We start from the raw sequence: 15,663 nt of genomic DNA, 5'->3' as shown, positions 1-15,663 counted from the left end.
GTTCACCGTAAACGTGAGATTAAGCCTGGCTTTATGAACGAGAAAATCTTCGTTGCATGTGCTTAGCCTGCAGTGAGTAAAAGAGGACATAACATTTTCTTATTTAGCAGCAATCTTGTAAACACGACGTCATTTTCGATTTTGCTTGTCTGCTATGAACATAACCTGGGCAATCTACTAGAACTAAAATATTTTTGAAACGAAACCCTGCTGCAGATTAATTAAATTTTCACCATGAGGTAAGCAAGTATATCTAGTAAACATACAATAACTTTGTGTGAGCTTCTTGTAATTGCACGAACGACACTACAGCGTTGTTCAGTACTTACAATTTAAATGTTTATTCCCCGTTTTTGTAAAACCTAATTATAATTTTAGATATTTTGCTGTCAAGGTCCCATAGCACACATTTAATCTAGGCATAACGCTTTTAAACGTGTGCATGTGCTTGTATTGGCAGATGAAAGCCTCTTTATCTCATGTAAAACCTGCAAATGCGCAGTATTTATATGGCCTGGGATATATATGTAATACCTTCAGTGCGAAACAAAAACAAGTCTCGAACCCTAACATACCGCTGTAAACCTAATGTAGCACAAATGGCCGCAAACTTACCACTGCAATGCCAATGCAAACATTTTTCCACAAATCAAGGAAACTTGTTTATGCTGTTTTTTGCACTTGCTCATGTTTTGCGTTTTCTTCTGCAGCAACCAAACCAACGTAAACGCACTTGTTGACAACAACATATCAGACTCCAACGTTGTTACTGGTTCTTCGGGTCCGGTCAATATTAGTAAGTATATTACAATGTACTTGAAATGAATGCTATTGCTACTGTTGCCAAATTTCCATACACATAACATTTCTGGTGACTATTACCTGGATATAGTGTGTACACACACGTATTGGCCGAACTCTTGTGTTAATGAAAAACTGTATAATTTTGGCATATGCTGTTACGTAAATAAAGTTTCTTTTTTGCAGCTCAAAATGAAACAAACGGCGTCCGAGTCGGTAGCGTGGGCACTCTGAATCTAGGAGAGAATCAAAGTAATTTACTGAATAGAGAAATAGTAAATACATTTTTACAGCAGTTCAGACGAAAACTTGCTCAAAGGTTATTTCTCAATGTTTAAGCATAACTGAGCTTATTTGTAGAAGTATAATGTAATACCGATAACGCAACTCTGTAACAAATTTCATGTCTTTTGAGCACATTTTCCGAGCGACCCTCTTTAGCACCCTGCAGTGTTATTTAACTTCGCTTTCTCTTGTGCATTATTGGGCCAAAATATCTTCAACAATTTCTTATTTTGCAGCTTATGATTTTTCACAAGGGAAGAGGATCATCGACCAATCACATGCCAATTTTCCAAACTTTCAAGGAGTGATGAATTTCGGTGATATTTCTGGAGGGAAAACGGCAAATTCGGGTATTTACAAATATAAGCTACACGTAAAACATATCAATAGCAGACGTTTCGGTAAATAAATGTAAACATGATTAATCCATAGAACAGGTGCGGTAAAAAAATTCAAACGGCGCCGACAAAGCGAAATGAAAAAAACAATATGTGATCGATTGAACAAAGCAATAACTGTCACGTTTAACAATAACTTTGTCACAATGGATTGTCAAAATTAAGAATCAAAGTTTAACAAATACTTGCTCATCTACAAACACAACCATCACGCAACGCAAAAGCGTCGAATCTATTCCGAAATGTCATCACAAGATAACAATTATCTTCCTTTATTCAATTTTATGTTTTTTTCCCGCACGGTTTGGGAAACTTGTCCCTTTCAGTTTCTCTTTTCAGATCGAGAGTGTTGACCGTAACGTCTGCTAATAAGCAGCTATTGTTTTGTCCTTTTTATTTGATCTGTGTCCGACACCACACAGTTCAATAATAACAAATAAGACCTTTGCGTCATTTCCAGTAAATTGGAAGAATTTGTTGTTCAAAATTCCGTTTTACTTTGAATTGCAGAGAACGTTTTCGTAAATGACGAAAGAAACAAGTCGACGAAGGAAAATGTATAAAAAGGGAAATGAACGACCAAGAACTGGAAGACATGCAATTTATTTAGTGTATTATAGTGTATTCAAATTTTTTAAAAGCAAGTATGTTACTGTATTTTCCCATTTTCCAATTAAATTGTAATTAGCTGCAAAAAACAACGCTCCCCAACCAGGTGTTATGGGTTGGAGTTATAACGTCTTGTGTCATTTCAGTCCAACTGTGACAAACCTTTGTTTACCACTGGGCACAACAACGATATAAAGAACTTCTTTATATCGTTGGGCACACGTTTGGACGTATGAGAGTCAATGCATAATCAAATGTTAACTTGATGCAGTAAGACAGTAAGTAGTAGTAGTAGTAGCTTGATTTCCAATAAGGAATGCTGTAAATAAAGTAATTACCTTGTCTGTGGGTTAAAGGTGTCTGAGTTAGATGTCGTCAAATCAATTGTTATTGACGGTGCCTTAGTATTTGCCAGAGATGTTTCATATAGAGCAAGTAATGCAGAATTTATACAGTCCTCAGCAGCTTAGAGTTGGTCGTTTGGCTTGGCGAATTACTTAAATTTACTCTGGTAAGCAACACAGTTATAAATTATAAAATGCGTCTGGCTTAAATTGACTTTATGAAACAAAGAAGTTCAAGTTATAGGCTATCAAAGCAGCAAAATTATTTTTATGATCTAAATGACGTTTTCGATTTTACAAAAGTATCACCCTCGTATTGACAAGTTTTGTGGATCACAATATCATCACAATACAAGATACTACAAGATTGTGATCGACACATTAAAAACGATTGAATTAATCTTGTCGAAATGTTTTCGTAGATGGTGCCGAAAAAAACGATCTTTTTGTTATTTGTAAATATAAAGAGGACGATACATGCGATCCATAGGTTGGCATATTTCCTGTGGTGCCACCCTACTTGTTCTGGAATTCTAGCACGAAATATCTTTGGTACTAAAATACGTTGAACAACATACTCTATCGTGGACGCATAAATTTTACTCTGACTCCTCATTGATTTTGCATCATACACTGATACATTTATTTGAATGATTCATACCAATATTTAAGACAGGATCGTCATTCTGCTCCCATAAAACGTGTAGGCGAGTCGCCAAGAGCAAAATGTTCGATCTGAGGAAAGTAGTTCGAAAATCCTTGTTTGGCACCGTCAAAGTAACAATAGTAACGTACTGTAACACTTGTCCACAACGACTATTAAAAATTGAATAAAAGAAGTTATTTAACGCTTACTGGATTATTTGGTAGACGTATAGTAGTCCCAAGTCACAAAACAAACTGTTACACATAAAAAACTTTATATTTTCTAAGGGCCTCGCGGTCGACTTGGGATCTGTCCGCGGACCACTGGTAGACCGCGATCGACTGTTTGGACGCTCCTGTTTTATATCCCTGGTGGTTGGCGCAACCTGTGCCGGCTTAACACATCGTTTGATTCTAACAAGTTCTTCTAAAAAAATTCTCATACCGCCATATGAGTTAATCTCGAAATGAGATGTTGATTGCAGTTGTTAACCACGCAGTTAGATATCAGTGGAGGTTCAGTTAAAAATGAGTTGCGTCACTTTTACTCTCAATAAAAGTCATTGTGGGAAGAAGAAACTGTTATTTTTATTAACTCGAAGGTAGTATGTTGGTCATGGTTGAACAGAAGTTGAAGATGTGACTTTAATGTTAATGGCAACCACTTTTGAGCTGTTATATATTTGCTTGCACTTACCCAACAAAAAAACTGAACCGAAAAAGCCTCTCAGGTATTTAACAATTTTTCCCTGTTGTTGAAGCGACAGTGTTTGCATTTAAAGTTTAACGATCTTGTTTACCATAGGCTTGGTTTCGCTTGATTTAGGCTGAGCTTCGGTTTGTGATAATTGAAAATATATCTATAGCCTACTTGCCGTTATCAAACTTCAATTTAAATATTTAGATGGAAGAAAGAACAAGTTATGGCAATCAGGTAGATTTTATCAAACTGTGACATATATAGACAGGTCAGCTCTTCCCAGTTTTAAATAACTTAATGTGCAGGTAGTAATAACAACAATAACCTAAAATAAAGATCTACTCTTCGCAAAACAGTTCCCGTCAAAACTTTACTTCGCGACGTATTCTCACCAAAACATTATCTTTCGAGAACAACTTGAACAATAACAACAGGATTTGGGTAATACAAGAATTGTTATTTTGGATTTGGTTCTCAGCGGCGCGAACCCAAACACAGTCGCATCGCTCGCTGACCCTGGCAGAAGATGATGCAATGCTAAGTTTATGACCATGACGCAATAGCGCATGGGTTCTTAGCTGGTGGGCCACAGGAGCATTTTGAGGTGGGCCAATTTGATTTGTTCATTGAACCTCGAATATCTCTACCTGCAAAGAACAAACAATCTCAAGCATAGCATTAACAGTTGTGTGAGGGTTATTGTTAAAATGTTATTCTTGTTTTTAATTCACATTTTCTTATACATTTCTTGGTTTTGTAAGACAGTTGATTACTGTATAACCAATTTAAGCAGAACTTTAAGAAGTGAGACACGGAATATTTTCAAAACGAAAGTGGGCCACGACTATAAAAAGATTAAGAACCCCTGATATAGCGTTTAATGTGGGTTGCGATCGGTAGCTTAATTTATGTGACTGTATGAAATTACCGATGGTACATGCTCAGGATTCTAAATTTGAAGCCGATTGTTGCGCAACACTTGTTAGCCGATGACAACAATGGATGATATAGTTACGCATTACCAGTTATTTCTTGGTGTTCACGCATCATGCTTTTCTTTATAAGAGTGTTTTAAACCAGGTGAAAGTACATTATCCTGCTTTGCAATCCCCCTGAGTATTGTTTAGTCGGCAAACACTACGGTTGGTTTCTCGTCAATTTGCTTCCTTGCTTTACATCGGCCATAAAGTAACGATGCAGGTATTACTTCTACTGGTTGCTTTCCTATGTTTGTTTATAGACGGTAGATCCCTTTAGTAACTCGCATTTCAAAATAAATGTTCTAAATTTAGTTAAAGATTCAATTAAAAAATCCAAGTTTGTGTAATCCGTGGTTGCTGTAACTCCATAGTATTTAAAGTGGTTTACGTCAGTGTTGCGTAAATTGTTATCTTTAACGTGACGCAATGAAAAGCGTTATTTTTTTTCTACAAGCTGCGTGTTAGCTTACTATACCGATACAGTTCTCAGCTCAAAGATCGTCGTTAACTAACTTGTATGTAAATCTACGACTTCAGCAATGTGCTATGTGAAGAAGAAAAATCCCCAACTGACATACACCGGGGAAACCCAGCCCACAGTATATCTCGTTAGTTCGACCAACGCATGTAATAGAAATCATGCTAGCGAGCTAGCTGCTAGTCACTTTGCTATCTGGCATAAGGAATAAGCCCGTTGCTAGCTATGTGGTGACATTAGGTTATGAAAAGGGTTAATTGTGCAGGCTGCGACAGAATAAGATGGTTTAAGTTTTCCTTAAGAAGACATCAAAGTTATAAAAACTACGCAGTTATGTCGTGATGTAACGTGTATCAATGCTGTAGTGGTGATATTAGTTAAAGGCATTGTTAGTTATTAAGTTTATGTGATGCCACCGATGTGTAAACTAAATTCTCGCTTAGGTGGACGACGCACCAGAAATCAAGTTGGAACACAGACTAACTTTAAACAAATATTTGCTGCCGACATTAATGGCTTATTGTTGTCCTGACAGGGGATAAGGCTGACTGATCATTGCTAGTTAGATTAAGAGAACAATAAACAGTTCCACAAATTTACTGCTTGTTTATTGGTTGAATAAGTTCGTGTTAAATTATAACAATCTCAACCCAACGTGGACCTACAATGTCTAATCTAGCAAAAGTAAAACTCCAAGGATTTAACGAGCCGTAAAAATCTAGCTAAAGCACAAAGACTGTCTCGAGAATTCAGCCTTTCAGAACCTTAGTTTCCAAGACAGGTTCAGGTTCCAGTTGTTATTGTTGGGCAAGGCACTTCGTATGATATTTAAAGATATTTCCCATTGATATGACCCATATTTGCAGTTGTAAAGTTACAGCAACAACGAAAAATTATTTCAATGAAGATGGTCTATGAATACATCAGGGTGGTTCCGTTTCAGTGAACACAAACAGTACGTCTCGTAAAACGGTTGTATCTCGTTGTTTCTATGAACTTGGGCTCGTTTTTCATGAAAAGACCTACAAAGTTCCATCAGTTCAAATCTGAGATGATGGCTGGGTGAGGGTGGGGTGAGATGGGTGGGTCGACATAGAATGACCACGATTGGACTCTAACTACCAGCTTAATGAGACTGATATTGGAAAGAGAACTTAGGCGAAGAGAGAGAGTTCAATTGTTAGTGCTTTGCCTAATTAAGTCACATAGTACTTTTAAATATACTACTATAGTCAGGGTTGCCATACCGTCCTTATTTATAAGATTTGTCCTTATTTTAAAGGTCCGTGTCTTAGAAAATATGTTTGTCCTTATTTCTAAGATATGTCCTTATTTTCACTTTTGTCCTTATTTTTAGGGCGGAGATGGGCACTTTTGTCCTTATTTGGGCATTTTGTCACCTTACGATACCATTTTGTACCAAAGAGATACCAAAATTATGAACATGCAGATAGTGTCTTGTTTTTTTTTTTTTTTTTTTTTAGGAACATTGGTTGCTTTCTCTTGTTGTACACTGTTTAAGGTGGTATTCCTCGTTCGTTTTCTAGTCGTCCTTATTTTTGAGTTGAGACTGATGGCAACCCTGACTATAGTACTATTAGTAGTTAGTACTAATTAGGGAACTACTACAGTACTACTAATAGTACTACTTAGTATTAGTACTATTACATACATATATATATATATATGTATATATATTATACAAGTTATAGTACTACTTCAACATTTCACGGATGATAACTTGAACGTTTTCGCGGATTTACAACATTATTGTGGATATTGGCAGTTTGTCGTTTTGTTAACAATGGGGCTCGTTTTGTTTATCAGGTTGTCCACGGCTGTCAATACTCATATAAACAATTACAATTCTCTAAACCTAAACTTTGATTAAATTTTAAAATATACTGGTAAAAACAATATACCGGAGCATTTTCCATGCACAAAAAAGTTTTAGCATAAAAGAATAAAGGAGTTTTCAAAAAGGTAACTTCCTCTAAACAGGATATCTTCATGATGAGGTAAGTGAATAGGTTACGTGATAATTACTCGTAGAATACATAATTATACATTTACCACTGGTTAGTTATAACTTATAAGCGTGGGTGGTCGTTTTCATAAATGGCCATTATGTCGTAACACTAAAGACAAATAACTCTTAAATTGTCCACCAACGCTGTATTTTAAGGTTAAAAGTTAAACAGATGTAATAATTCAGTTGCTAGTTTGCCAGAAGAAATTATTTTGCTGAACAATTCAAAGGTGGACAATCGGTACTTTGAAAGTACCGTCGGTAACGGTACCAGTACTTGCCCAAACATGTACCGACGGTACCGGTATGATTTTAAAAACGTAGTTTTGTACTCGGGACCGGTACTTTCTGGGTAAAAGATGCTGCTGTAAATGCAATGTTTGCCGTTGTTATACTCTCGGTAAAGGTTACTTCAGGTCAAAACACATGTGATGTTAATCGCTTGCAATTTTCTTGACATTTCTAGATCAAAAAAGATCAACTGTTGTTAAAATTAGTATCAAGGATTACTTAACTGAACTAATTAATGAAAATATACTTGTTAAAATTTTGAAATAATGACGTGAAAAGTACCGAGTACCGGGACCGATTCAAATTTCGTGAAAAAGTCATTCGGTACAGAGATTTGGTACTTTTTTTCAAAAGTACCGACAGTACCGGTATCGGTACTGAAAAAGTACTGCGGTACAGTAATTCGGTACCATAATATCGCGGTACTACCCACCTATGATTATGTTAAAAATACTTCCCTATGTTTAAAATACGCGAAAACTCAATGTCATACAGTCATGTGATTACATCTTTCCAGTAAAGGTCGAGTTTAAAATAATGAGAAACAAATTCATAATCCGCAACCGAAGTTGCAATGTTTCCGCTTATAGGGGTCAATTAGCGGAGGGAAAATTGTCGTTATTTTTGTTGCTTGCTTGTTAAACTCGAAACTATTGAACATTAAAATACTACCTATATGCTATAAACATAGGTGGGCAGTACTTTTTAAGTACCGATACAGGCACCATTCGAAAAGAGGGAATGAATTACTTTTTTCAAGAAACTTCAGTTGGTCTCGGTACTCGGTACTTTTCACGTGATTATTTCAAAATTTTTCTTAAATAAATAAATCCTAATTAATCCTTAATACTGATTTTAGCAATTGCTGATCTTTTTAAATGTAGGAATTTCCAGTAAAATTGCGAACGAGTAACGTCACATAAGTTTTGACCTGGTATAACTTTTACCGGGGGCTTACCAGCGACAAGCATTGCATTTTCAGCAGCATCTTTTACACAAAAAGCATCTGTACCGACAATGTGCCGAAATACTTTTTTAAAATAGTACCAAATACTGGAACCGTCGGTACATTTTTTTCCAAGCAACGGTACCGTTACTTTCAAAGTACCGACTGCCCTGCACCTCTGGCTATAAAGATGTGCATATGTGATTAGTTATGAATCTTTTCTTGCAGTAATTTAATGGTTTATATCATTTTATTTGCAGTCAATATCCTAAAAGCAATATTCAGGGAAACACAATAAAAGACTCGATCGTCATAACGGAGTCACAAGGCCCCGTAAATATCAGTAAGCCTTTAACATGAGTTTTGTACACAAAAAATGTAGAAATGTAGTCACTTCTGTTTAATGTAGGCTACTTTAATTAATTCACTTAACATAGAAAATACATTCCTTCATTAGACTTAGCTCTTACCGTAGGTTTTGAAGACGAAGTTCCTCCCATAGATTTTGGTGTCTGTAAGATTATAAATTTGATAATCTTTGTTATCTTCAGCTAAAAATGAAACAGGCGGAATCCAATTAGACAAGTTTGACACCTTGAATTTGCGGGAGTTTGCCACTGGAAACCCATGTAATTACTTGCAAGTGTTTCACGTTAAAGGAAAATTTCCTAACATATTTTAATGTCTCAGAATAACCGTAATAAAAGACTGTTACAAAAACTATAACAACTATGAATAACTGTTATAACAGACAACAATTTGTTGCTGTTGTCCGTTGTGTGACAACACTCTTTGAGCTTTTCTTCCTCAACTTGACCTGGAGTAAACTCTACTTGTTTTACAGCTTACGATAACTCGCAAAACAAGCAAACAATAAACATGGCTTATACAAACATGCCCAATTACCGAGGAACAATGAACATAGGAGGAAATATATCAACAGTTATTACAGGTCCCTAAACCTAAAATATACAAGACTTTATAGCAGACAACTATATCTTATCTACCTTGAATATGAGATTATTTGCCAGAAAAAGACCGGTTAAATGAAATATTGTAACTAAAACCTACTGGTCCACACCCAACGACCGCACCGTCGTATGTTACCTATCCTTGTGATTGCCGGAACAAGAAATTGTGTGACCGCTTGAATTAAGAAAGAAAACACACATAAAATACGTTCGCCGGCGCGCACGTCTTTTGTTGATAACCACAGATAACGGATGAGTTTCGGCGGCGCGTACGCAACCTTTTATACACGTTATACTTTTGTGGTTGTTTACAAATATGCGATTGTTGTTTGTTTGTTGACAATTATTTAACATGTTTAATCTCAAAATTTCCATGTATAGGAAGTGTCGTTAACAACGGTCCGCCAACCATTGACCAGACTGCGGGCGGTTATTACCAAGAAGGGTCATTGAACGGGAACGTTTTCATAACGCAAGGGACTAACGCCGGTGCACCCAGTGGGTACATGTTTATGGACTCCGCTACTTCCTGACTGTTTTCTTAATTAGTTCTTGACAAAGGAGTCGCACACATTGTCAAATATAGGCCTAGCATGTTGTCGTCTTAGCTTTCTTACTGCCGATTTACTGTTAACTGTTATCAACAAGTTTTGAAATTATTTACTATCAAAATAAAATGTTTTGCAATTGCACGTAAGCGTACTGTTGGTATGGATGTATAAACGGGTGGGTACGGGTGTAATTTAACCACTTAGGAACCCATTTAGCGTTCATGTGATTTCATAAGTACAAGTATTTTTGTTTTAGCAACCCAAGTTGGACAAAGTGCAATGAAAGCCCAAAGTCAAGGTAAAAATGTAAGATTTATTAAAATTTTCATTCATTGATCAGCCTCAACCGTATCAGGTTGTTTGCAAGTGGTGTAACTCCACATCTTCAAACCAAAGATGCCTAACAGGAAAACTTTTTACATTAATCTATCACTTCACGTTCAGAATATGATTCATGTTTTGCAGCGGAGGCGCTTCCCATATTTTCTTTCAAAGATAAATCAAACCTGAGATTGGATCGCATCGAAGTTGGAAGTTGCACCAATCGGTTCTATCGAAATCATATAAACAATCCAAATGTGAGCTTTTTACGTCATTTAGCTTAACATTATAATATCCTACAATCGGTTTTTGGTAAAACAAAATGGATGCAGCTACTAATAACTTTGTCTCGCCTAATTGTTACGAAATTACCAAAGCTCACATTTACTTGAGTAGCCTGAAGCTCGTCGATACAGAATCGAACTGAACTTAGAAATAGCGACAAAACTTTGGTTATTGGCAAACACTTTTACACATTTCGAATTCGAAAGTAGCATGAAGACATACAAGCAAAAGCGACACTTTTGCTTTTGGCGCGTAGTGAGATGTACAATTTGATGCATAAATTTTCTGGAATAAACCAGAAATGGTTTTTGATATAAACGCACAGAAACGAGAGTAAACCAAGATCGTTCGTTGGTTTTGTCTAGTCGAAGTACATGACGTCATTTATACCTTGAATTTATGACGTTTGTCTCTAATAGGTATACCTAGTCAACAAACATGGCGAAAGCAGAGCTCTAATAATCAACATTGAATCGTTTGAAAAATGCCCAAGTAAAGAGCGAGAAGGAGCTGGCCAAGATTCAGAAACATTGAGAACACTTTTACCAGCACTCGGTTTTAGAGTTCAAGTTCATAAAAATTTGGCAAAAGAGGTCTGTGCCTTTCTCATATATTTTTGTTAATAATTTGATATTGGCGTATATGAGAGCTCTTCGGTGTTCTGCTTGCGGGGCGGTTAGAGCACCGGGTTCGCCAAACTGCTACCCCGGTTCGATACCCCATGCTGCCACCACTATAATGTTCTTAGTAGTTGTGAAAATTCTAAATTCTAAAGCCATGTGATATAAAACAATGACAAGAATAATTCTTGTTTTCGGAACTTTCAAGAAAACCGAGATCGGAAACCGGACTCGAGCGATTAATTATCGCCGAGTTTAAATCGTGCAAAGATTTTGCGAAGTTCAACAAAATTAATCCTGTAACATATCCGTCACAAAGAACATAAAATTAAAAAGTAAACTACATTAAACGGCTTCTCACATTCGAAAAATATTATACTTTGAAGGAAGTAGAAGAAGTTATTGACAAGTTCTTGAAATCATGTGTAGACCGCGATGCTCAAATGACTTTGGTCTATGTTGGCTCTCACGGAGGCCAGAGTAAGTAGTCAGCTTTTTTACGAGCTTATTTTAAACAAATTAGTGTAATATGTGGTGTTTTGATTATTAAAACGTCTCGTGCAGCAATGTACGTTTGTTGCAATGATTTGTATTTCGTTTTTGGCCAGTAACTTTGTCCTTGCTATTGGTTTCCAGCTCAACAAGAAAAAAGAGACTACTTCTGTTCTACAGATTGGGAGAAAGTTTACGTCGACGATTTGTGCCAAAAGTTCTCAGCAAGCCAATGTCCTGGACTTACCGGAAAGCCAAAAATATTTTTGTTTCAGTTTTGCCGAGGTATATGTATGTAAGCATAAGAGAGTGTCTTTGGCTATGCGATTTATGCAGACTGCTTTTTTCATGTATAAATTTCCCGTAGGCCCCTAAAACAATTATGCCTTTAAATACCATCGTTAAATAGGTGAAAGTTAAGCTAAGAATATTGATGTCTAAGTTAAGGTTTATTTTCTTTTTACCATTAGCTGTTCCAACTGCAGCTGATAATGATGAAGATAGCAACTGGAGTTATGATTTTAATACTAGTAAGTTGATGTCATGTTATCTAATTCAAACAACAGTGTCATGTGACGTATCAACAAGATAATGTATAAAAAAATCAGTGGTGTTTGTTTTTGTGACTGGGCAAACAAAATTATAACAAATAGGCTTTCTTTGGTGTAGTCTTATTGTACGTTGCGCACAAACTGCAATATTTCTCAAAATTCCTGCAACATCACTTCATACTTATATACTCAAGTATCTTAATTTCAGACTGGTTTAAAAATGTCACACAAGCTGATGCTGACGGCAGACCACCAGCCAAGGATCACGCTGATATGCTTCTCGCATTTGCCACAGCTTCAGGTCTCTTAACAACATTCAACACGTGACAAGCATCTTGATGCAACTTGTTCAACTGCTTTGATTTTTGTCCGTTGTAGGTAACTCGGCTTATCGTAATGCAGTGAATGGTTCTTGGTTCACAACGTCACTGTGCAAAGTCTTAATGGAAGAGGCCAAAGACGAAGATCTATTGTCGATGCTGACCAAGGCAAGAAACTCTGCTTCGTGTATCATTTTTCGTTGAAACATTTTTTGCTATTAATTTGAAATGAATATGTTTCCGGCAATTTTTAATTCACTTTTTGAGAACGTGTTTCGACTTCGTAAAACTCACTTTAACATAAATATAAATTTAGGTCAACAGCGTCGTAATGAACATGACGGGAAGTTCTCAGCAAGAGCAAATGACTGAAGTGAAACACACTCTATGCAAGAAAATCTTCTTTTACCCCGGAGTCAATGAAATATGCATTAATGCTGCAACTGCTTAATTACCGTACGAGATACATCAAGTCAACCGTGGTTGCTGTAAAATTTTCGTCCACGCCTCAACATTCCTACGTTATGTCTTGCTTGTTTATTTAAAGTTCATATTTTCATCATGCAAGTACGAAAATGTTTAAAATGCAATGTACCAATTTTGGGTGTAATTTGTACATATTAATGCAATATGTTGTTTTTAAAAGCTGATTCTGATCATAAACTGGGCATATGTAAGTTTGTTTTTCCATTCTTTTCAGTTGTGCTTTAGCAAGTTTGTTATATGTAATTTTTAATTCTATAACAGTTGTATACAGCTTGTCATGTTATGTAGATTATAAAACTATACTCTTCAGCATTTCCAAACACTTTTTTCAATTTCTGTATAGAATGCTTGGCGATTGTTTTTTGAAAATTGATAATAAAAAGTTCATATTTCCATATGCAAAAATAGTACAAAATGCACAAAGTAACCCACTCAATACTTTTAGACGTGGATTTCAATCGAAAAAGAAATCTGTACTAGAAAACATCTCTGATGGAAGGTAAGATGATGTAAAAACAGATCTGCAAAAACTTTAGCAGTAACTTCTGCAAAAACGTTTAGTACGTTGTAAACACACGCGCACGCTTACTTGGTAAAAACTTATCCGAAGTTTGGACCAGTGAATTATGCCAACGAAATATTTGTGTGGCAAAACAGAGTAAGAGTAAAGTGTCCTCCAAAAGTATAACACGGAATTGCAAAAGAATAAACATAAAAGGGAAACACTGATCCTTAAGTAGGGCAACTTTGGTCGATTCCAAGGATGATAATTTCTGATTCCCAGAATAAACAGGACCCGCGATAGATTAACTACAAATGGACTCAAATACCACTTCTGGCACTATAAGTTTGTTTTGAAAGTCGTTTTATTTCACAGGTGACTTCTAGATTACTCCATCTTAGTTAGAATAACCCTAAGCCCTAGATTGCATAAATGTTAAGTTGACATAGAGAAATCATCGCTTGCCTATTGCTGCATATTTGGAACATAGACATCACAGAATTACAACACAGAAGCCAAAACACATCACAACAATACATTAAAACATAGACATATTTACTTCATGCCTGAATGAAACCTAAAAATTGTACGTTTTGAAGTTAGACCAAAAATGCATTAAAAATTTTTTTTTTTAGAACTTTTGATCATAGATGCATAGAAGCCTTGACCATGGAATAAGTGTGAAATATTTTTACAACAAATAAGACCTAACATAAATAACTTTTGTTTCCTTAAAGACATGTTACATTTCTTAGTCAAATACTATACTATCAAGTATTATTTAGTTAAAACTTGCTATTTCTATACACTTCGTAGCAAAAAGGTCAGTTTTGCATAAAATTGGAACTACAGTATGCATATCAGTTTAGTTTAAAAAATGAACTTAATCTTTACAACTTAGCCTAAATTAATTGATTGATTTATAAAATATTTAAAACAAAAAAATTGAACTTTTGGAAAGCGTTGTTTTAAACTTATATTTTTTATGGTTATAATGTTAAAAACTTCATTTCTCTTAGTTATGAGTTGTGCATGATAATAATTAAAATAACAATGGGGACTTCCCTTTGGTGTTTTTTTTTTCGGCTTCGAAAATGGCGGGACGAACAAAGCAGGAAAGCTCGCAACCAAAGACTCAGAGAGTTGTGGTCGTGACACTAGTGTGAGCGACTGTCAACATCTTCTTGTCCCAGTAACCCCGAAAGCGACAACTTGCCAAGTGTACGCCGAACTTTTTATCTTAATGTTTATCTATGAAAAATATACAAATAAAAAACGGTTACTTGAATGGAAATTATAATAATCAAATTAAAAAACTGAAGCTTGATTAAACGCCATCACAACAAAATTTGCATCTTTGCATGCAGGATATTCTGTTCAAAAATCCCATACATTCCAGTCGGGAGCAAAAAGTATTAGAATGGAGGATCATTAAAAAGCTTTGAAGCCTAGTAAAAGCTTGAAAAATAATATTATGCTAGGCACATTGTAAGCTAGTGCACCTCAAGCTATTAAGTGAAACTAAATTGAAAAAAGTCTTCGAGGTTTTGCTGCTTCATTCCCGTTCGTTGATTGCATATGAACATATATTTTTTCTATTATTTGCAAAGGCTACAACACCATCTATTTTTATCCCCACAGAAAATAGCGAAATATATACGATACAATAAAATTGATGTACTTACGATTGGTATTTAGCACTAACTAGGCCTACTGTTGACACAAACGCATGACATTTTTGTTGGAACACTTAATGGTTTAAAGCAGCGTGGTCCAACTTCTTTTCATCGCGGGCCAAAATCAGAAAAATTTTTTATCTTGCGGGCCAATGTTTTTAAATTAGAACTGAAGAATTGTGAAATTACAACTGAAGAACAATGTGACATTGATATTAGAACTGAAATTAGAACCGAAAAAAGTTCTCTTGTTTCATTAAAACTGAAATTAGAATAGTTCAAAATTTAGCTATTAAATGCTGATCAATGTGACATCTGCGGTCGAAGTTCTTCCTCGACAATAGCGACTATCAAAGCTGACTATCAGTTCGCGGGCCAAAAC

General features: G+C 35.7%; 2 protein-coding genes across 2 annotated transcripts; both read left to right on the top strand.

The window, feature by feature from the left end:
* Positions 1-2,481, top strand: LOC143460313 (uncharacterized). Its single transcript, XM_076957771.1, has 5 exons — positions 1-239; positions 711-796; positions 988-1,053; positions 1,323-1,436; positions 1,995-2,481. Exons 1-5 carry the CDS (start codon positions 235-237, stop codon positions 2,045-2,047), a joined length of 324 nt encoding a protein of 107 aa, XP_076813886.1. The 5' UTR covers positions 1-234; the 3' UTR covers positions 2,048-2,481.
* Positions 2,482-7,068: 4,587 nt separating this feature from the next.
* Positions 7,069-13,513, top strand: LOC143461056 (caspase-7-like). Its single transcript, XM_076958806.1, has 14 exons — positions 7,069-7,258; positions 8,767-8,849; positions 9,058-9,135; positions 9,351-9,458; positions 9,859-9,975; positions 10,285-10,326; positions 10,494-10,606; positions 11,054-11,227; positions 11,641-11,734; positions 11,891-12,031; positions 12,217-12,276; positions 12,506-12,598; positions 12,676-12,785; positions 12,934-13,513. The coding sequence occupies exons 1-14, from the start codon at positions 7,251-7,253 to the stop codon at positions 13,066-13,068; spliced, it is 1,356 nt and encodes a 451-aa protein (XP_076814921.1). The 5' UTR covers positions 7,069-7,250; the 3' UTR covers positions 13,069-13,513.
* Positions 13,514-15,663: the final 2,150 nt, after the last annotated feature.

The sequence above is a fragment of the Clavelina lepadiformis genome, chromosome 5, assembly GCF_947623445.1.
Source record: "Clavelina lepadiformis chromosome 5, kaClaLepa1.1, whole genome shotgun sequence".
NCBI classification, from domain to species: Eukaryota; Metazoa; Chordata; class Ascidiacea; order Aplousobranchia; family Clavelinidae; genus Clavelina; species Clavelina lepadiformis.
The sequence above is the reverse complement of the archived record's forward strand: the minus strand, read 5'-3'. Positions and strand labels throughout refer to the sequence as shown.